This window comes from Macaca nemestrina, chromosome 7 (assembly GCF_043159975.1).
Source record: "Macaca nemestrina isolate mMacNem1 chromosome 7, mMacNem.hap1, whole genome shotgun sequence".
Lineage (NCBI taxonomy): Eukaryota > Metazoa > Chordata > Mammalia > Primates > Cercopithecidae > Macaca > Macaca nemestrina.
Genome location: NC_092131.1, coordinates 35,235,337 through 35,258,454, shown reverse-complemented (window position 1 = coordinate 35,258,454; position 23,118 = coordinate 35,235,337). Strand labels below are relative to the sequence as shown.

The 23,118-nt window shown below is 46.3% G+C and overlaps 1 protein-coding gene across 11 annotated transcripts in view; it reads right to left on the bottom strand.

The window, feature by feature from the left end:
* Nucleotides 1-23,118, bottom strand: part of LOC105494301 (double PHD fingers 3) — a 287,462-nt gene that overhangs the window by 107,275 nt on the left and 157,069 nt on the right. For all 11 annotated transcript variants that reach the window (XM_011762612.2, XM_071099914.1, XM_011762608.3 and 8 more), the window contains 2 exons: nt 15,576-15,703; nt 7,401-7,496 (listed from right to left, as the gene is read on the bottom strand). In XM_011762612.2, coding sequence (XP_011760914.1) covers nt 7,401-7,496; nt 15,576-15,703 — 224 coding nt within the window. The remainder of the gene's footprint in view (nt 1-7,400; nt 7,497-15,575; nt 15,704-23,118) is intronic.

Here is a 23,118-nt window from a genome sequence, read left to right as displayed (position 1 = left end):
CAGAGAAGCCCTCCCTGACCAACTTACATCCACTCACACCCTCTCTATCATTTTCTTTCCCCTCCCGTTTCATCATGGCACTGAGCGCTGACATTAGATTATACCTGTGTTGGTTTACAAGTTGATTTTGTCTCCCCTACATGGAGAGACAAACATGGTAAAGACCATGTTTATTGGGGCCACCACTATTCTCAGAACCTGGCACAGGGCCAGCCACATAAGAAGCACTCAATAAACATTTGCCAAATAAATGAGTCAATCAGGCAGGCAGCGAGTCAGTCACTTCTGGTTCTTCTTCATTTTCTGTATCCAAATGCTATTGTTTCTTCCTTCAAAGGCCATCTAGGCTTTGCATTTCCTTTCCATTGCACACCCTAATCCAGGAGCTCATCAACTGACCCCTGAGTGGGTTCAAAGAACCCACTCAAGGGGATCTACCTCCACATTGCCCCCTAGTCCACCCTAACAGGGGATCTACCTCCACACTGCCCCCCAGTCCATCCCACAGGACTTTCAGACCATTAGACAAAAGGATGAAAGACAGGAGCCCATGGTTATAGGTTCATGCATTCACACGTTCATTCAATCATTGCCATCTACAATCCACTTACACAGCCAGTGGCAACCTAGTGCTGATCCCCTCGGGTTCAGCCCATGATCACGCTCTCCTCTGCCCATGCACACCTGATCCATGATCATGCTCTCCTCTGCCCATGCACACCTGATCCAGGCTTTGCCCTTGCTAACCTCCACTCCTCCAAGAATCTTCCTCCTGCCACAGTAAGGAGTGAAAAGAGCATCCGCTTAAAGTCAGATAAGACACAGGTTGAAATACCAGCTACATGTCTTGGGCAAGTTACTTCTCTAAGCTTTAGTTTTCTCAACTGTAAAATGAGCACACCAACACCTATATAGCAGAGCTGTTGAGAGAGTTTGAGCTGAGAGTGTGTGAAACCACAGGGGACAGCACTAAGTCCACAGGAAGCACTCAACACACTATTTCCCCCCTCCTTGCCTAGGTTGATCTCTCTCCTCTGAACTCCTGTTGCCTTTGGTTAGTGCACAGTCATGTACCTGCTGTTTCTAATGGTATCATGGGTATTAGCATCTTCTTCCTAGTTTGATTCAAAGGTCCTTGGGGGCAAAATGGCATGCTATACTTTATTATGACCCCCTAACACTTAGCACATAGCATGCAAAGCTCTTTTGCATATAGTAGCTCAGTTAATTCCTACAATACCCCTATGAGTTAGACCAAGTAGTGTTATGATTCCTATCTGGCCCTTGATGAAGCAGGTTCTGACCTGTCCACAATCCCAGGGCCAGCAGAAGGAGCAGGACCTAGGTCTCCAGGCTCTGTTATAGAAAGCTTTGAAGCTGACCAGCCAAAGGAAGCCAATCCTCCTTCCCCCAGAACTGCCCACCCTACTCCCCTCCTCCCTACCCTTATCCCCACACTGCTGGGCCATGGCAGCCATGAGTGTGCCACATGGCCCTGTCCCACTGGCCACAGTTGATTGGCTGGCTCAAGAGTAGTCATCTGATCCAAGCTGGGCCAATCAGATTCTACCTCCAAGGAGTTTGGAATTAGAAAACAGTGACCCTAGTTAGTGTAGGCCACTTGAACTGAGGGCCCATACATTCAGGAGCCTTATGGGGCCATGTACACATGAAAGCAGGAAGAATGAAGGAGGGAGAAGTAGAGGCCAGAAACTACCTGGGTTCCTTACTGTTTCCCAACGCAAAGTCCCTGCCACGTTCCTGCTCTTCCTGTGGTTTGGATCTTCAAAGGCTGCTCAAATTTGGGGCAGTGCCCTGGCAGCTTTTCAAATGCTTCCCATTTTTATTAAAGCTGAAAGACCCTTGACTAGGACAGACTTGGTCCTAAGCAGAGAGCTAGATCTTCTATACCAGTTGTTCTCAAACAGTGTGGCCCAGGAATCCTGGGGGATCCCTGACTGTCCTTTCAGGGACTCTGCAGTGTCTGGACTATTTTCATAAGAGTCCTAAAAGATGATTTGCCTTTTTCACTCTCACGCTGTCACAGGCGTCCAATGGAGTCTTCCAGAGGCGACGTGACATGTGATGATGCTGTCACTATGTGTGTATTCTCTAGTTTAAAATTTGTTTTGTTTTTCTTTTAAATCTTTTTTATTGGGCCACCTTTTAAATCACAATAGGTGTAGAGAGACTCCCTTTTTAATTTCTAAAATGGCAAATATCATTTGTGATATGAATATTACTGGTTATAACCTGAATAACAGCCTTTGGGGGCTCTCAGTATAAGGAATTCCTGAGATCAAAAAAATTGAGAACCACTGCTCTACGCCCTTGCTTTCTTTCTTTCTTTTTTTTTTTTTTTTTTTTTTTTTTGAGACAGTCTTGCTCTGTCATGCAGGCTGGAGTGCAGTGGCTCAATCTCGGGTCACTGCAACCTCTGTCTCCTGGGTTCAAGCGATTCTCCTACCTCAGCCTCTTAAGTGGCTGGGATTACAGGTGCGTGCCAGCTCACCTGGCTAATTTTTTGTATTTTTAGTAGGGACGGGGTTTTACCGTGTTAGCCAGGATGGTCTCAATCTCCTGACCTCGTGATTCACCCGCCTTGGTCTCCCAAAGTGCTGGGATTACAGGTGTGAGCCACCGCACCCGGCCTGCACCCGTGCTATATAAAGTGTGGTCCTGACACCAGCAGCTCCAGCATTACTTGGGAGCTTATTAACAAGGCAGGAGTTTAGCCCCCACCCTATGGACATACTGCATCAGAATTTGTATTTTAACAAGATCCTCAGGTGCTCCATAGGCACATAAAGTTTGAGAGGCACCTGAACACCATAGTACATAAATACTTCATGATTGACTGATAATTGATTTATTGCTAATACTCACATGGATGACTCACAAGAATCTCATGAATTTTAAAGAGCTTTGACTTCTCGGGCTGAAGTTACCATAGACACAATCATTAATTGTTGGGCTTCCCTCACCGCTCAGAGAATACCCATTATCAAAGTTTCGAGAGTTATGCCCTTTGCTTGCATCCTCCTGATAATATCTAGGCAGTATGAAGCACTCAAAACTTACTGATGAAGAAACTGAGGCCCCGGGTACTTATATAATTTGGCCGCCATCACAGAGGTTACCTAATTCACCCAGAGGGTAGTAAGTGGTGGAGCTGGGATTTGAACTTGCAGGGTCTAAGTTCAAATAAAGCGGAGCCTATTCTGTAGCTACCTTAGCCCTGGCCTCCTCAGTGAGCACACAAAGCACCTGGGGACTTGCCAAAGTGCAGACTCTAATTCTAATTAGTCTAGTGTGGAGTCCGGGCTCCTGCATTCCTAACAAGCTCCCAGACGATAAGAATGCTGCTATCCAGAGACTACACACAGAGGTGGCAAGACTTAGACTGCCTCTAGGTTCTGACAAGAGAAATGGACATAGTTGTTCTCCAGTGCCAGCAGTAGCTGGAATATACTACTTTAAAGGGTGGACAATGAGCTGGGCACGGTGGCTCATGCCTGTAATCCCAGCACTTTGGGAGACGTGGACAAGAGGATCGCTTGAGGCCGGGAGTTCCAGATCAGCCTGAGCAACAGAGTGAGACCCCCATCTCTAAAACATAATAATTATAAAAATAAAGAGTGGGCAAAACAGCTGAACTGAGGCTGTGAGTGCAGCAGCTTCACACACTGCAGCACAGGAGCCTTGCCCACAGCCTTCTGGGTCCTTCCATGGCTCCCCCCATGGGTAACATGTCCACAATGCCACTGTACAACATGGAGCCATTCAGCTGCTGCTTGGCCACTATCTGGTGGGCCCAGAGCCAGTCTAGGTTCCATCCAGCTCCCTCACTGTGTCCGGGTCTCTCTCATCTCCCCTACAACGGAAAACTGAATCCATCATTCAGTCATTCATTCAACAAGCTAATCATTGGCTATACGCTGGGCCCTGGGCCAGGCATGAACTCAGAGGAGAAAGCACAGACCTGTGTTCAAATCTTAGCCTCTTCCTTACTAAGCTGAGTGACCTTGAACAAATTGCTTAACCCCCTGGGAGTAATAGACCGACTTGTGGAAATGAAAGAAGTTCTGACCAATAGAAATACAATGTGAGCCACACTCATCATTTTAAAATTTCCAGCAGCACATTTTTTTAAAAAAGAGATAGGTGCAAATAATTTTAATAATATATTCTATTTAACAATATATCCAAAACGTGATAGTTTTATAATTTAATCAATATAAAAATTAATAATGAGATGTTCTGCATTCCTTTTTCATACTAAGTCTTCAAAATTTCATGTGTATTTTACATTTACAGCACATCTCCATTAGGACTAGTCACGTTTTGAGGACTCAGTAGCCACATGTGGCCAGCAGCTGCCATAATGCACAGTGCAGAAATAGAGAAGGTAATCTAAAGCACCTGGCACAAAGGCATCACTGTGTTTGTGGTAGCTCTTGATGTACAGAGCCCATCACATTGCCTGGTTTACAGGAAGTGCACAGTAAATATACATGGTTGCAGCGACTGCTGATGTTTTCACAGACACCAATTCATATCCACTGACTGCAAGCTCAATCTTCCAAATGTAGAGTGGGGAGAAGGTGTGAAGGGGACCATTTCCCACACTCGAGTCAGTTTAGTTGGGGTGAGAGAAGGAAAGAAGTGGGTCTAGACATGCACAGCTCTTTGGGAGTTCACAAAAGGCCCAGGAAGTCCAAGCTCAAAAGTCTCCTTGAATAATGGATTTCGATTTTCTTTTTAATACCCTCCCCTCCATGAATGGGTCTAGGCCAGTTTAGCAATGGCTGCAAAAATCATTAAGTAAAAACTTGATGAGGAACCGTATAAGGGAGAGATCAGGCTGACAACACTCAAATCTACTCATCAACTGAAACACCACTCAAAGCAGAACTGGACAGGATATGCCCCTGATGTGATACGAGAAGAACCCATCACCGCCTAGGAAGGATTTTTGCCTCCCCGCAAGAAATATCTGTACACACATACACAAACACACACACACGAACACACACACACAAACACACACACACGAACACACACACACAAACACACACACACATACACAAACACACACACAAACACACACAAACACAAACACAAACACACACACACATACACAAACACACACACACAAACACACACACGAACACACACACAAACACATACACATACACAAACACATACACACACATACACACACAAACACAAACACACACAGACATACACAAACACACACACACACAAACACATACACACACAAACACACACACAAATATATATACACACAAACACATACAAACACACACACAAACACAAACACACACAGACATACACAAACACACAAACACACACACACACACAAACACACACACAAACACACACATACACACACAAACACATACACACACAAACACACACACAAATATATATACACACACACAAACACATACAAACACACACACGCACAAATACACATACACAAACACATACACACACACACACAAACACACAGACATACACAAATACACACATACACACACACACATACACAAATATACACACACATACACACAAACACATACAAACACACACACGCACAAATACACATACACAAACACATACACACACATAAACACACACACACAAACACACAAACACAAACACACAGACATACACAAGCACACACATACACACACACACATACACAAACACACACGCACAAATACACACAAACACACACACATACACACACATAAACACACACACACCTTGAATCTAAGCAAGTTTCTGATCAAACTACCAGTTTTTGGGAAACGCAGAGGATGGAGAAGACATTAAACACCACCCTCCCACCACTTCTAGAATGTGAGAAGTTCCACAAGACGAACAACCCAAATTCTTCAACAAATTAATGGCATGGAGAAAAAAAAATGTGTGTGGTGGGGTGCAATACGGAAGAGAATACAGAAGAGGTATGCTGTGGAATCCGAGAGACTTAAGTTTCAAACAAACCAACTATAAAATGGCATTTTTTGACAAAGGGGGAAATGATAAGGGACTAGATAGTAGGAATTATAACTATTATTTTATTGAGTATGATAATGATATCTGTTAGAGATACACACTGAGATATGTGCCAGTTAAATGATAAGATGTCTAGAACTTGTTTTCAAATACTCCAGGAAAAAAAATCAAACAAACATAAATCAACGAAAAGTAGGAGAAAAGAAGAGACAAGCCAAGATAGCCGAAATCTTGCTAAGTGACGAGGCTGGTCCCAGCTGTACCAGAGGTGCACCATCAGAGAGCTGCCCGCCCAGCCCCTGCACAGGCTGCACAGCCCCACACGGCGACAGGCTGGGCATCTCAGCTCAGTGTGCGCAGCACTGGCCCACGTGCAGCGGCCGCCTGGGAACTTGCTTCTAATACAGTATAAAGCCCTGCCCCAGAGCTCCTAAAGCAGAATTTCTGAGTGGGGTCCTGGGAATCTGCATTCAGTAAGCTCTCTCGGTGACACTAATGTCTGCTGAGGCATGAGAACTATGAGAGTGGAGAGCCCTGCCATGATGATGATTGGCCGCAAACCCACCGAACGCCCAGGACTAAGTGCTTATCCATGGGAGGGCTAAGAGTCCTGCCAAGAGCCTGAAGGGGTGAGATCCTCAAGCCTGAGAGTTAATTCTCCAGGTGGACAGCAGCAGTTTACTTCTGGAGGTCCCCCTCCACCTGCTTATTGTCACATGCCCTTGCAGACCCCTGACAGCCACCACAGAAAGCCCCTTCGGGCGTGAACTCTAGATTCAACCTGAATGCCTGGAAGTGCCTGACCAGTCTCTTGTTTTTATTACTTCCACCTCGGTTTCCCCTCTGCCCTTCCGCAGGCTCTGGCTTTTTTCTTGTCCCATCCCAGGACCCCTGGGATGGTCTCAAGTCTCCAGAGCTCATGCCAAACCCACTGGGAGCCACCAGCTGCAGTCCCCTGCTACCCCAGGAAACTTCTACTCTGCCTAGTGAAGTATAACCCGAAAGCAGGTATCCTGACTCTATCATTCTGGGGTAGCCAGGGACAAGGCAGGAAATGTCCAGCCTTCTTTAGTAACCGAGCAGTGGTGACAACAGGCACATTCTCCTCATCTTCCACCCTCACCCTGATCCCACCCTTCAGCCCTCCCCAGACCTCAGCACCCACTCAGGGCACCCCATCTGCCTCCTCTCCTCCCTCTTGGGATCAGAGCTGTTGTGGAGTTTTCTTCTTTGAGCGTTCTCCATGTCAGACCATGGCTATGATCTCCATCCAGCTGCAGTGGAGATCAGTATTTGGCCGGGCACCCCAGCCTCCCTCACCTCTTTCCTCGCTCGTGTCATCCCCAACTTACCCGTCCTCTAGTCCTGTTCTTTCGCTTGGGAATATCCTCTTCCAAATCCTCTTCTTCATTCCCTTCTTCTACATTTTCATCATTTTCCAAAACCCTCTGAAATGGAAAAAAAAAAAAATGGAAAAGGTGAGAAGCAGAATGCAAAGGGAAAAACCATCAGAGGGTAATTTTCAGAGTGTTCCGATTTGTTATTATTTTTTAACAAAGTGAAGACACTGCCTTTGCTTGGGCAGTTGGGCCTCCAAAATGCTGCTTGGAGTTTGAACTCTTGGCACTACCAAGGCTCTCCTAAGCCCTTGGGCCCCTTCCAGACAAGTCCTCCCAGAACACGGACCTTTTTCCATTCTTTTTGCCCAAGAAGAGCTTTCGAACAAGAGACTATGCTGGTAGGGGTCCTTTTCTATGTGCGGCCAAAATGTTTTATCAAAACTTACTTTTGTAAATGTAATGTTTCTTTTTGTTCCCAAAGGGCCACCTCAGAAATATGAAAATGTTTCTCCTTTCCCTGCCATTCTGGAACCCTGCCCTGTCTGATGAAAACAAGTAACTTCCTGTTCATCTGACCAGATTGAACACCAATGTGCTGTTCATAATAAACCACTGCTTTTTTTTTCTAGAAAAATAGACTTTTATTTAGTACCCGACTTGTCATAGAGCTTAAAGATCATGAATTTGAAATTATCTCTCTCCAGCAGCCTGCCAGCCACACTGCAACATAGAATCCAGTTTCCATTTTGCAGGTGAATACGCTGAGGCCGAAAACAGTTTTGAGTGCTCCAGATTATCCAGTGAAGCCATGACCAAAGCAAGGTCAGGTTCATCGGCTCAGCGTTTCCCATTCATTTCTCAGTACGGTGGCTGACAATTCCAAGATGTAATCTGGCATACTCTCCATGTAGGGGCCTAAGCACATCCCTCCCTTCAGAGGAGGGGAGGAGGTAGGATGTGTTCCTCTGGGTTTAAGGGAGGGATAAAAGACTGTGGCAGAGGACCCAGCCCCACAGTGGGAGTAGGAAAAGAAGGAAAGGGCATGGAGCTCACTGGGCTCCGTGTCAGGGGGCGCAGAGAGTTTTTTGGTTTTTTTTCGTTTTTTTTGTTTGTTTGTTTTTGTTTTGAGACAGGGACTCACTCTATTGGCCCGGCTGGAGTGCAGTGGCACAATCATGGCTCAATGCAGCCTCAACCTCCCAGGCCCAAGCAATCCTCCCACCTTGGCCTCCCAAGTAGCTGGGACTGCAGGCACATGCCACCATGCCTGGCTTTTTTTGTAGAGATGGGGGTCTCACTATGTTGCCCAGGCTGATCTCGAACACCTGGGGTCAAGTGATCCTCCCACTCCAGCCTCCCAAAGTGCTAGGATCACAGGCATACCATGCAGGTGAGCTACCACACCTGGCCACCTGGGGGATTCTTTATGGGCTCACTGTGTGATCTAGGGCAAGTCATCATCTCTTCATGCCTCAGTTTCCCCAATTATACAATAGGAATTCATTCATTCTATCTAAAGCATTTATCTAGTGCTGACTACACGGCAGGCTCCAATGCTAGGTAAGCTACAAAATGGCTACAGTCCCAGCCCCAAATGGACTTTCCAGTCTAGGGAAGGGAAGACAGATTTAAATAATGTGCATATATTATCATATAATTACAACTCTTCTCAAAACAGTGGTAGGTAAGTTCAAAGTACTATGAGACGGTGTTAGGAGGGAGTTTTCCCTAATCTGTGGGCCAGGGGAGGCCTACATGAGGATGTGAGCTGAGGGAGTTGAGATGTGGAAGATGAGCAAAGGCTGGCCTTGTGAATGAGGACAGAGGGGAGGGAGGGAAAAGGGTCTAGGCAGAGGAAACAGCATAAGCAAACCCCCTGAGGCAGGCAGAGGAGTGTGGCTTGTCCAGGGAGCAGAAAGGCCAGTGTGACCAGTGCTCAGTGGCTCAAGGAGAGATGGCATAAGATGGAGCTAGTAAGGGGAACAGCTACCATATTACACAGGGTAACCCCATCTCCTCTTCCTTGTGGTGATGTCAAAGATCACAAACATGGTGAGAAGGCTGAGAGAGCGGCACGCACTACACCGTCGTCATAACCATCGCTGTTTAAGCCGCCTGCTGGATGACACCTCTGGCCTGTCCTCAAAGCAGGGAGCCCGGGGTGAGCCACCAGGCAGCGATCTTCTACCACTCTCCCCTGGCTAGAATGTTCTGCTCTAAATCACTGGAATCAGGACACTTCTAGTCAGCCAATCCATCCAAATAACTCAAAACAGGTCTAGTAAATTCTTTTTTGACTTCTCTACTAAGTTTATTTGGGAAGCCACCAGCTGACAGCATTTAACTGGTCTCTGGGCCAGCCTTAACCATCTAACAGAGAAAGAGCATTGTCTGCCGGACATGACCTCTGGCCCACAACTAGGAAATATCAGCCCCCATTCACAGTATAAGTCTCTTGAGTTCCTGACCTGGAGGCAGGAACACTAACAAAAGCCGCGAGAGAGTGACAGGTCAAATGCTCTGCAGCCTTTGGGGCAAAGACACAGTATAAATATAAGGTCTGGTTATGACCGTTGTTGCTGTTCGTAGAACCATCTTGCAAACTTTCCAGGTCTTGAAGTCACTTAATCATGGTAAGTTCCAAGTGCCTCAAATTTAAAGGTCATTGCCTCTGGCATCTCGGTACAACTCCGACTCTCATTTTTCATTATAAGGGTATTTATTACCCGCAATATGGACTCTGGGTTGGAAGGTGAAAGACTGGTGGGGGCAGCTGAGCTAGTCCCCAGAGTGCCACATGGCCTCCATGTCTGGGAGTAAACTGACTTCTCTTTTCCCTGAGGCTCCATCCTCCCTCTGCCATCAGCTTCCCTGTGACTCTAAAGTCTGTGTCTACGCCGCAGGCCTCGGATGTGATGGCGGCAGACCCAATGTGTCTGCATTTCCTGCGATGCGGCCCTGTCACCAGAAGCCTCTCGACATAATTCAGGAGGAGCCAGGCGTTTCTAACAAACAAAGCTTGTTTCAGAGCTCAGGAAGTGGAGGGGCAGTCCTGTATCAGGAGTCGGGGACGGGGGCGGGGTGTCCAACTACAAAGTCAGCTGACCCCCCCAGTAACAGACATGCATTCCTTGTCCAAGGACATTATCTGGAAAATAAACACATTTTAAAATAACTTTTCTCCCTGTTACTCTAAACAGTCTTTATGGTGATAACAGTGGTTTGTGGTTGTGTTTAAAAAAAAAAAAAAAAAATCCTTTTTAAAGACTACATTATCTCTGGCCTGGAATACTGCAAAAATCTCCTGATTTACCCCCTTCCATTGCTGGCCCTGCATCCAATCTCTTCTCCACGCAGCAGGCAACAGGATCTTTATGAAATATAAATTCACAGCCCTGATCAAAATCTTCCAAATGGCTTCCTTCTTTATATCACATGGAACCAAAAGCCACTTCCCTGTCCTGTGGGAACTGGGTGGTCTGGTCTCGGCTCACCTGTCGAAGTCCTGGGCTCTTTTTTCCCTGGCACAATACTCCGGCCACACAGGTCTTCTGTTCTTTCAACAAAACCAGCTCTGGCCTGTCTTGGGGCCATCACACCCACTGCTTCTCTGCCCAGAAAGCTCTTCCCCAGGACCATCACTTTCCTGACTCTTCTCATCCCATAGGGTTGAGGTTAAACCCCTCAACTCAACCAGGCATGGTGGCTCACACCTGTAATCCCAGAACTTTGGGAGGCCAAGGCGGGCGGATCAGAAGGTCAGGAGTTCGAGACCAGCCTGGCCAATATGGTGAAACCCTGTCTCTACTAAAAACACAAAAAATAGTTGGGCGTGGTGGTGGGCACCTGTAATCCCAGCTACTCAGGAGTCTGAGGCAGGAGAATCGTTTGAACCTGAGAGGTGGAGGCTGCAGTCAGCTGAGATCACGCCATTGCTCTCCAGCCTGGGTGACAGGGCGAGACTCTGTCTCAAAAAAAAAAAAAAAATCCTCATCTTCCTCAGGAACTCTACTCTGATACTGAATCTTCATACTGTTTGTTCTTATGGATTTTATCCTAAAATGCAATTATTTTACTTGTATTCCTTGCTTCCTGCCTGTGTGTCACATTAGAATATGAGTGGAGTGGACAGGTCTCTCTTGATCTCTGTGTCCCCAGCACCCAGCACAGTGCCTGCACAGAGGAATCCGTCTCGAAACTTTGGTCAAATGAATGAATGAATGAATGAAAAAGCATAATCCATTCTCTACGTGTGTATTTTAATAATGCAAAGTCAATAAAAACACTAAACTCATTTGACTTCTGGTCCTGGCTTTGTCTTCTAGCACAGCAGACCCATGCGGTACACGCAGCAGACCTTCAGTTTACATCTGAGATGATGGTGGCGTGATGAAGACAATACAGCACCAGCCCAGTGCTGCATGAGAAGAACTCAAGCCCACCACCAGCTTTAAAGGGAAAGGGACCCGTGTCCCCAGAGCATCAAGGCTCTGGGCAATGGCTCTGCCCCATTCACTGATTCTGTCAAATTACATGAACTGAGCAAAAAAATACTCTAGCAAGTAACACACAGATGACAGACCTTGACTTCAAAATCTGAAAGTCACATACACACACACAAGGAAGAAAGCAGTAGGTGGCTTAAACACCAAAGGCAAGAAGAGATCCCTGTGGCTGGAGGGGAGATCAAGAAAGGCTTGATGGGGAAGGTGGCACTGGGGCTGAGCCTAAAAGATGACTGGGATTTGTACAGATGGAGACGGAAGAAAAGGCATGCCAGATAAAGGGCACAGCGGGACCAATGGCATGGAGGGAAGAAGGCAGAAGAACAAGGGGGGAAAGGAGTAGTGGAAAATAAGCCTGAAAACTAGGTTAGGAATGGAGAGGACAGGCCTGGGAAGGTCACGCTCATCGTTTTCGATTTATTTAGTGGGAAACAACAGTTTTTTAGCAGAGTTTCACTCTAGAACAAAAGGTCAGCTAACAAAGTAGGACATGTCAGAGAGAGGAAGAACCGGGGACAGGGCGATTCCTGGAATCTGTTCCCTCATGCATCCATTCAACAGATATTTATGGTGCACCTGGCAAGCACCAAGCACTGTTTGGGTGCTTGTGAGATATTAGGGAGCAAAACTGGCAACAGGTCCTGCCCTCGAGGAGTTTACATTCTACTGGAAGTAAACAGACATAAACAATAACATAATAAGTAAGTAGATGATGTAAATTAGAAAGCACATTAGATGATGATAAGAGTGATGGAAAAGAACAAGAAAAGCAGAGTGGAAACGGGAGGCAGGGGCAGGCAGGGCAAGGGTGTGGGATGAAGTGCAGCGCGGTCAGGAACATCTCTGAGAAAAGAGGAAGGCCAGGCACTGTGGCTCACGCCTGTAATCCCAGCACTTTGGGAAGCCAAAGTGTGTGGATCACCTGCAGTCAGGAGTTTGAGACCAGCCTGGCCAACATGGTGAATCCCCATCTCTACTAAAATACAAAAATCAGTCAGAGGTGGTGGCGGGCGCCTGTAATCCTAGCTACTCAGGAGGCTGAGGCAGGAGAATCGTTTGAACCCAAGAAGCAGAGGTTGCAGTGAGCCGAGATTGCGCCACTTCACTCCAGCCTGGGCAACAGAGCAAGACTCTGTCTCAAAAAAATCAATCAACAAATAAATAATAAAATATAAAACCTAAAAAATGAAGAAGGTGAGGGTGAGAGGCAAGTGGACGTCTGGGGAAACGGCCAGGGCAAAGGCCCAAGGGCTGGGGTAACCTGGCGTGTTCTGGGAGGAGCAGAAGGAGATCCTTGTGCCTGGAGTGGAGCGGGTGAGGAAAAGAGGAAGAATGGAGTCAGAGAGTGGGGAGAAGGCCCTGAATTTCACTCTCTGACAGCAGGGGCGGTAGCGGGTTCTGAGCACAGGAACGATAGGAATAGACTTAAATTCTAAAAAGCTCCCGCTCCTGTGATGTATCTAGACAACAGAACACTATTCGGCATTAAAAAGAAATGAGCTATCTGGCCATGAAAAGACATGAAGGAACCTTAAATGAATGTTAGTAAGTCAGAGAAGCCAGTCTGAAAAGGCGACATACTGTGAGTCCAAGCATATGACATCCTGGAAGAGGCAAAACTATGGAGATGGGGAAATGGCCAGTGGTTGCCAGGCATTAGGATGAAGGGAGGGATGAACAGGTGGAGCTCAGAGGATTTTTAGGGCAGTGAAACTTCTGTATGATACCATAAGAGTGGACAGATGCCATTACACATTTGTTCAAACCCATAGAATGCACAACGCCAAGAGTGAACCGTCATGCAGACTTTGGATGCTGGGTGATACGATGAGTCAGTGCAGCTCACCTATTATAGCAAATGTGCCACTCTAGTGCAGGATGTTGATTATGGGGGAGGCTATACCAGGGGTATATGGGAAATCTCTGTACCTTCCTCTTCATTTTGCTGTGAACCTAAAATTGCTATTAAAAAATATTTTTTTAAAGACTGCCTCTCAAGCATTAGCAGGGAGATCACTGAGAAGGCAACCACAGCAGTCCACACAAAAGATGACAGCAGCTTGGGCCAGGGTAGCAATGGTAGGTGTGGGGAGAGGGGATGTGGGAGAACTGGGCTTATGTTGAAGGCACAGTCACCAGGGCTCCTGATGAGCAGGATGTCAGGTGTGAGAGACAAGCAGGAGTCAAAGATGACTCCAAGGTCCCTTAGACAAATAAAGGTGACAGTTAATGAGGATCTTCAGCTGCAGCTCATGGAAAGGAAAGGAAGGAACAAACATAAGCCATGTTGTGGCAACTCAATGGAAAAGACTTGACAATTCATCTTAACACAGGAATGGCAGAGAAGGCCAAATTCTGTGATTCATTCAATGCCTTTATCAAGACTCAACTCTATCCAGCTTGGGAAAGGCCCTGGGGACACAGTGGTGAGCATGACAGCATCGCCCCTGGCTTGATGGAACTTACCAAGCCAACTAGCAATGTATTATTCCATTATTATGCATTTAATTGTAGTTTCAATAAATTAATATATAAATTAATAAATTTATTGAATATTAAATATACACAATAGGTATAGCATAAAATATAAACATTTAATATGGAATATAAATTAAATAGAAATACAATTTAATTTTAATAATTTAATATTTAACTACCAATGCTGTTATTGCATAATAGGATTAATTCATATTACAATACTCCATGGCAAACATTGTATTAGACAATGAGAATTCCGGACAAATAACAAATAAGAAATGGTAGGTGTGAAGTCGGGTGCAGTGACTCATGCCTGTAATCCCAGCACTTTGGGAGGCTGAGGCAGGCGATCGCTTGAGGTCAGGAGTTCAAGGCCAGCCTGGCCAATATGGTGAAACCCCATCTCTACTGAAAATACAAAAAGCAGCCAGATGGTGGCACATGCCTGTAATCCCAGCTACTCGGGAGGCTGAGACACAAGAATCGCTTGAACCTGGGAGGCAGAGGTTGCAGTGAGCCAAGATGGAGATCGTGCCACTGCACTCTAGCCTGGGCGACAGAGCAAGACTCTGTCTCAAAAAAAAAAAAAGAAAAAGAGGTGGTAGGTGTGCACCATTATAATCCCATTCAGTGAGAGTTTTAGAAGTGGCATGGGTAGAGGGTGGGACCCATGAGGACAGAGCAGCCATCCGCCTGAAGGGTGAAGACTGCATGGGCTTGAGGAATGGCTGGGCGCCGCTGGGAAAGGGAGTGTGCAGTCGTGGGGACCAGCGAGGCTGGGTGTGAGGGTGGGGGGCAGGCGAGCCGGAGTCACATGGCCCTAGCTGGAGCAGACACTCCCACATTTCAAGCCTAGATGAAGGACTCTTGGTTCCATGGGGACAAGGACTCAGACTGTTTTGTCCACCCTGTGTCTCTGGGACCCCACACAGTCCCTGTGTTCACTAGGCTCAACAAATTCACTTTGGATAGATAGACAGAAGAGAGGGAGGGGAACCGAGGTGAAGGCAATGAATGACTCCTTCAGAAGATAGGTTAAGTCAGAAAAGAATTTGGGAGCTTCCTGGCCACTATAGAAACGAGGCAGTCTGAGACTCAGCCCCGGCCCTTGAGGGCAGGATCCGGAGCCAAGCCAGTGCTGGAGTTCTGGAAGCTGTATGGAGACAGGAACCCTCTGTGGGGTCCCCAGCAAGTGCGGGAATACCTGTATTTCCTGGATGCTTTCCTCCTCCCTGGCATCCACCTTCTTCTCAACCCCCTCGCCGCGGAGCAAGGCTTCCAGCGTGGTGCTTTCTGAGGTGAACCCATCCTTCTTCAGGGGAAGCTCCACTTCTGAAAAACAAAGATAGAAAGGCAGGTCAGGCCACTAGAAGCAGGCGGGGCAGGAGGGACAGTCCTGGAGGACACGCAGGGCCCAGGGCTCCTGAGGAGGACTCCTGGAGGGAGAGGAACACTGGGGCCCCGTCCAGCTTTTCCATCTCCATTTCATAATCCAGAGATAGATTCCGATCACGCCCACACCCCCAGAGGAAGCTGAGCCAGAGCAGAGAGGGTGTGGGGTGGATGTGGGCTCACATGGCCATGCTTCTGCCTCTCCAGCCAGGACATCGGGCAAGGCAGGCGTCGGGAGCCTGGAGCCCTCACTACATCCGCAAAGCGAGGATAACAATGCCCAACCCCACAGGTGGTTTTGTAAGGAGAAATGTGTTCAATTGCGTTAAAGTATTTTGAAAACTCAAGCAATGCACAATGTTGGCAACCAAGTATGCTCATTCCCTCCTATCCCAGCTCTTGTCTGGCAACCCCATGACCTCCTCATGGCCATGCTGGCTGCCCAGCTCTGGCTTCCTCCATGAAAAGTTAGTTCAGCCTCAGAGAGGCTATTCTCATCAACCCAGGGGTAAACGAGAGCCTCAAAAGCCACAGGAAGAGAAGGAGCAAGGGCAAATGCCTCACAGGCCCCGGATGAGCAGAGTGGCCACTGCACGGCCGCACACCACGACCTTTTTTTCTGAAGGTATCAGGAGTTTGATCAGCTACCTGGGGCTTGAGGTCACCAAGCCAGCAGAGAAGTGGCAACCCGAGCCAGCCCTGCCCAGAAGAGAGACCGTAGAGAAGCTGAACCCCTTCCTCCAGGTGTCCCAAGCTCCTGACCTCACAGAAGTTGGTGTGTTTCTTTCTTTTCTTTCTTTGCTTCCTTCCTTTCTTTCCTTTCTCTCCCTCCCTCCTTCCCTTCTTTCTTTCCTTTCTATTTTCCTTTCTTTCCTTTCTCCCTTCCTCCCTCCCTCTTTCCTTCCTTCCTTTCTTTTCTTTCTTCCTTTCTTTCTCTTTTACAGACAGGGTCTTACTTTGTCACCCAGGCTGGAGTACAGTGGCACTATCATAGCTCACTGCAGCCTCAAACTTCTGGCCTCAAGCAATCCGTCTGCCTCAGCCTCCCAAAGCACTGGGCTTACAAGCAGGAGCCACCATCCCCTGCTGTTTTTTCAATTAAACATACCAACCTAAGGTACAGGTGATCATTCTGATTTACTACAAAATATTTCTTCAACCTCTCCTCTGATCCTGCACCTCATACCCCCACACTGCCACAATTTGATATGTGGTCCCTACCATTGTGCCAGGTAAGCTGGGAGCAGGAACTATGATGCAGTGGTGCCCTAGAAAACAGGAGAGATGAATGGCCCGCCCTTGTGGGAGTATTGAGAGTTTAGTGTAGGGACTATTTACAGAGATGGGGGGAGGAGATTAAGGGATCCAACAAGGTAAAGCACCCCAGGTGGGTTTGGGGCAGGGGTGAGGGTGGGGAGGAGCCATGACCACTGCTGCTATTTTTGGAGGGACAGAGGGAGAGTGCTTGCAAGAACCTAAAGACAGCACCATTAGCAGAGCCCCGGGACAGGAGCTGTGGCTTGCAGAGGCCAGGAACCAAGGGAAGGAATAGCCCAACCACTCTCTCCATCCATCCTGCATCAGCCTGCTGCGTCCTCTCTCACACACCAACCTTAAATGGAAGCAAGAAGGGAAGGGAGGCCCCTTCACACAGCCTACTGAGGTCCAAGCAGGGTGAAGACGGAAAAGCACGGATCTGCAGGGGCAAATGGAAGGAGCAGCACCATCGAGCCTGCTCCACTGGGCTCTATCCCGACTCCAGCAGAACCCTACCTACACTTTCCATTTCCTCCACCAGAAACAGAGAGAGTCTGACCAATCTACGAGGAAGGGGCACGCGGGCATCTATTAAAACTGAACAAATGCACACCCGTGGGTGACCAGCCCCCAGAAAAAGAAGGTGGGAAGGAGAAACAGCATCTAAAATCTCTTGAGAGACAAAGTCTTTGGGATTTTTCTTACCTAAAAAGCATAGCAAAGGATCCACTTCCCATCAAGGAGCGCTACCACAAAATCAACCACCTCTGGATCCATCTACTCATTCAACAAATATTTACTGAGTACCTGCCATGTGACCACCACTGTGCTGGGACTAGGGATACAGGAGGCGAACCAAATAAAGACAGGCCCTGCCTTTAGGAGGCTTCCAATCCAAAGAGACAGGTACTAAATGCTAAATACAAAATCAAAATGCAATTACGAATTGTCTTAAGTGCTATGGAGGAAAACAACAGAATGAAATGTGAAAGAATAAACGTAGAGGGGTATACCTTAGATCAGGGAGTCAGGGAAGGCCTGTGTGATGAAGTTACATTTAAGGTGAGTGTCAGAAAAACAGCCAACTGTCTGCTTTAATGAGTTCAGGGTGTGCAGCTCCACAGCCTGCTCTGATGACATATTACTCTTTCTCCCAAGTCAGAAAAGTCTTCCAAATGTCTAATTTAAAGCAATTAGCGTGTGTTGCCTCATGTCCTGTCCTCAGTCAAAAGAGAACAGCTGGCCACGATCCCTCAAACTTATTATAATCATATAAGTTGAAGTTTATATTTTAGTATCCCCCTTAGCCTTTGCAGCACTAAATAAATCCTATTTATTAGTGTTATTTCCCAGAATTGTACAGCATTTTAGAGCTAGAAAAGACCTTACAGATCATCTAATTCAATCATCTCATTTGGTAGATGAGTCACCCGAGACCCAGAGAAGTTAAGTAATCACCAAAAGCCACACAGCAGGATGAGAATGCAGCTGAATGATCTTTCCGAGATGTCACTGAAATCATGACAAGGGCCCCCACTCATTGTATTCTTATTAGTGGTTGACAGGCTCAGACTGAGCCTGACTGGGCTTTGGTACATCCGTGTACATGCAGAGGGCTTGGAAAGCAGCAAACATTCAAAACTTAGCAGCTGTTACTGCTACATATCAATCCCCACTACACCCAAGAGCACAGTTATTAATCCATTTTACAGATGAGAGCAGTGTTGCTTGTAGAGGTTGAGAACTTGCTTGATATCACACAGTTGGTAAGAGGCAAAGCCCAGCCTTGAACTCAATCTGCCTCCAGACCCAGTCACCTAATTAGGCTGCATGGACTCCACCCTGTCTCTCTGTGGTCCTTCCTTGAAAAATCTTTGTCCAAACCTTTATGCATTTTCATTGCATTCTGAGACTCACTCCATAGTTTCCATATTTCAGGATAAAAGGCAGATCTTTAGCTGAGGATGAGGGCAGTTTCATGTCATGGTTTTGGGTTCTGCTCTATATGACCATCCCCATGCAATGTTCCCCATTCTGCAACAGTATTTACCAACTATAGAATGTTCCATCAATAGTGAACTTCCCCCTCTTCCTTCTCCTGCTCCTCCTTCCTCCTCTGCTACATATGCCTCCATCCTGCTTTCCCATAATTGAATCTACTCTCTTGGTCCTCTTTAACCAAACTTTACCAGATAGGCACAGTAGAAGAATCAAGAGGGAAAACAGAACCAAATGGGAAAAGTGAAATAGAAAAAGCAAGAAGGGATCTCCAATAGCATCGAGAGTCCAATCCCTTAAACAGGAAAGTGAAGCACAGAAAGATATAGAGATTCTCCCAGGGTCACAGAGACATTTAGTGGCATCATGCTTCCCTAATTACCACAATATTTGATTGGCTCCTATAGATTCTGCCTTCAGACAGCCCTGAAGTCAAACCCTAGCCTTGCCATGTATTAGTAAAGGGATCATGGGCTAGCTATGTAACCTAAGCCTCCATTTCCATATGTGTTAAATGGGTGTGGTCATAGTATCTATTTCACAGTGTTGGCAAATCAAACATGGTAATGCACTGCATAAAGAAACTCTAAAATAATCCACACAAAAAAACTAGTGTGTTAAATAGGGTAGAAGATGAGGCTTATTAATTTTTGTTTTATTCTATTCAAAACTTAGATTCAAAATTAGATCATATATGTAAAGAATCCACAGCATTGTAAGTATCCTAAAAATGCTAGATGTAATTCCCAAAGTTTGAATAGTTTTTATTTCAGTGTTACAGCTGCACTGTCCAACAGAAATGTAATACGGGCCACTTATGTAATTTTTAACTTACTAGTAGTCACATGCACAAAAAGGAAGAAAGTCAAGTGTCATTAATTTTAATAAGATATTTTATCTCATCTGGTATTTCTAAAACATTGCCATTCAACATGAAATCAATATAAAAATATGGATGCCAAATTTTACATTCTTTTATCTGCATTGTCTCCAAAGTCTGGTGGGTATTTTCCACTTAGAGCGTATCTCAATTCAGACTAGCCACATTTCAAGTGCTCCATAGCTACACGTGGCTACCAGCTACCACAATGGACAGTGCAGGTTTGCAGCATTAAAAGTAACATTGACTATGACTTTGCTTCCAAAAAATGGAAAGAATTTTACTGTGGTTCTTAATGTTGCGTACGTAATACCTGCTGAGTACCATTCCAAGAGAGTTCTAGCGGACCACTGCAAACCCTGGTTGCAAAGCATGATGGGTAAGGCCTGCAAGGTCAGAGTGAAAGGGTAGCCATCCCTCCCTACAAACACACACAGGGTGCACTCTGCCTCCTGACCACAGGAGGTCCCAGAGTGAAGGGGAAAGAAAGGTAACAGGTTCAAGCCCTTGCACAATGTATGTCCCAGACACACTTCTATTGAGCCCTTAGGGATTTCATTTATTCAATTTTATTTGATTATGGCCCATCTGGATATAGGATTTAATATTTTTTTAAAGTGTACTCATTTTGAACCTCACACAAATTTGGGGCCCACATAACCCGACAGGAGCCATTGAATCTTTAACATTAAAAGAAAATGGTCCAAAACACACACATAATTCATCTTTAAATTAGCCTGATTTTATACACATGGATATAAACCCATGGATCGTTACTCTCTCCACAGCGGCAGCAGCTGTCACCCAAGCCAGCCGCCTCCCTGGGCCCCCGTAAGCAGCTCTGCCTCTACTTCTAATTGGGAACAGAGATACTCCTTGGGTGACTTCCAGCACGATCCATCACACCAGAGACAGCTTCTGTGCAAACTGAAGCAAATCGGTTTCTAAATAAGAAAAAACCTCCTAGACAAACAAGGATTGAAGCATAGAAAGTCTTTAAAAAAAAAACAACCAAAAAAAAGCACAAATAAAAGCAAAAAAAAAAAAAAGGTCCAGCCAAGAGCAATGGCTTCTTCTCTTCAGGGCTACAGACAGGGCAGCCATCCTCTTGGGTGCAGATCAAAGCCACAAGCTTTTGACACAGGTGCCCCAAGCCTGCCACCCAACACACTGAAAGCAAAGCTTCCACTGGGTTGTTGGAGCCACCGAGCTCATTAACAGGATGCAGGCGAGATGAGTCTGAAAGTGCAACATGGGAGCACAGTGAGTAATTAAATCCCAGGTCATTTAAAAATGCAAACGCCACGAATGTCATGAGCTCCCCAAGCCTCTGCCTCCTTCTCCTTCGTTATTTGGCTCAGGATGGAGGATTGGAAACCTGAGAGTCGTATATGGATTATAACAAAATATGCCGTATAGAAAACAGATTAAGACAGTTCTTCTTTGGGGAAATATACAAGGAGAGGAGCTGTCTGTTAGCTGTCGAGTTTGCAAGAGATACCATCTTTCGGGAGGCAGTGTGCTCTGCCAACAGACAGACTGCCCCAAGGGAAATTGTGGTGAAGCACCCCGACAAGGCACATCCATCCGTCCATCCATCATGGGCTCCCTCTGACGCAGGGGCCTGGAGATAGAGTTATGGTGCAAAAGGGAGGGAGAAATCCCACAGACAATGGCAAAGAATCTTCCTGCTAGATCATGAGTGCTCAATTTTTTTTAGCTGCCTCTAGTTTTCCTTTAAAAATACAAACGTGCAGTTTTCTCGTCTGAGTGCTTATTATTTTGAGGAGTTAAGCCCATCATATTTCCTTGGATTTATACATCAACTTACACAAAGGAGAAAGGAGCTTAAGAATCATTATTTCATTTATCCCCATCAGACTGTCAGACTCGTGAGGAGGGAGAAGGGAGGGAGGCATTGTTATCTCTCACCTCACAGAGGAAGAGACTGGGGAGGGGGGTCAGAGACCTGATTTCCTAAGATGGTGGCAGGCCTAAGGATCCATCTGCTCATTCCCTAGGGGTGCCACTTTCTTGGCTGCCTTTGACTCCCTGTTTTGTGACTCATAAAGCTCAAAATAGATGAGGTTCACATTGAGGACCCATCGCCCAGGCTGCACCCCGCAGGCCCTGTTACCACTTGCTTTAGAATCTCAGGATATCCATACAACAGGAGGACTCATCCCTCCCCCATATGGCCTCGGCTGTGCCTACCCTCTCACCCCTAAGTAGACATGCCAGGATGGGTGCCAGCATCCAGATATCAGGACCACAGATAAGCTTTCTCCCACCCCGAGACACAGAAAAACACCCACACTGCCCAAGGAAGCTCACCACTGAGCTGCCGGCAGACCAGGTAAATGCAGCTACCAGGAGGGTGAGGACGGGGAGGGTGGTGGGAGTGGACCGAGTGCGGGCAGCCATTTCCAAAGGCAAGGTCAGGGAATCAGGAGAGGCTGGTCAGATGGTACAGAGTATCAGTTAGACAGGATGAATATGTTCTGGAGATCTGTTGTACAGCATGGTGACTCCAGTTATTAGCAATGAAAATTGCTAAGAGAGTCGATCTTAAATGTTCTCACCCACACACAAAAAAATGACAAGAATGTGGAGTGACAGATACATTAACTAGCTTCATTTAGTCATTTCACAATGTATACATATATTTAAACATCACGTTGTATGCCATAAATATATATAATTTTTATTTGTCAATTATGCCTTAATAAAGTTTGGAGGGAAAAAAAATAATAATAAATAAAAATTCAGGCTGGGCGCAGTGGTTCATGCCTTTAATCCTAACATTTTGGGAGGCAAGGCGGGTAGATTACTTGAGGTCAGGACTTTGAGACCAGCTGGCCTACGTGGTGAAACCCCATCTCTACCAAAAAACACAAAAATTAGCCACGCGTGATCGTACACACCTGTAGTCCTAGCGACTCGAGGGGCTGAGGTGGGAGAATCACTTGAACCTGGAAGGGGGAGGTTGCAGTGAGCCAAGATCATGCCACTGCACTCCAGCCTAGGTGACAGAGTGAGACACTGCCTCAAAAAAAAAAAAAAAATAATAATGCATAGTTTAAAGGAATACAGACAACTGGAAAGTGCAAAAAGCTGCTCTGGGGTGAACTCTCAGCTCCATTACCCTAAAGCACACACTTGGCCTTGATCTCCTATCTGTAAAACTGGGAGAACAAAACCCACTTCCCACTAGTGTTAT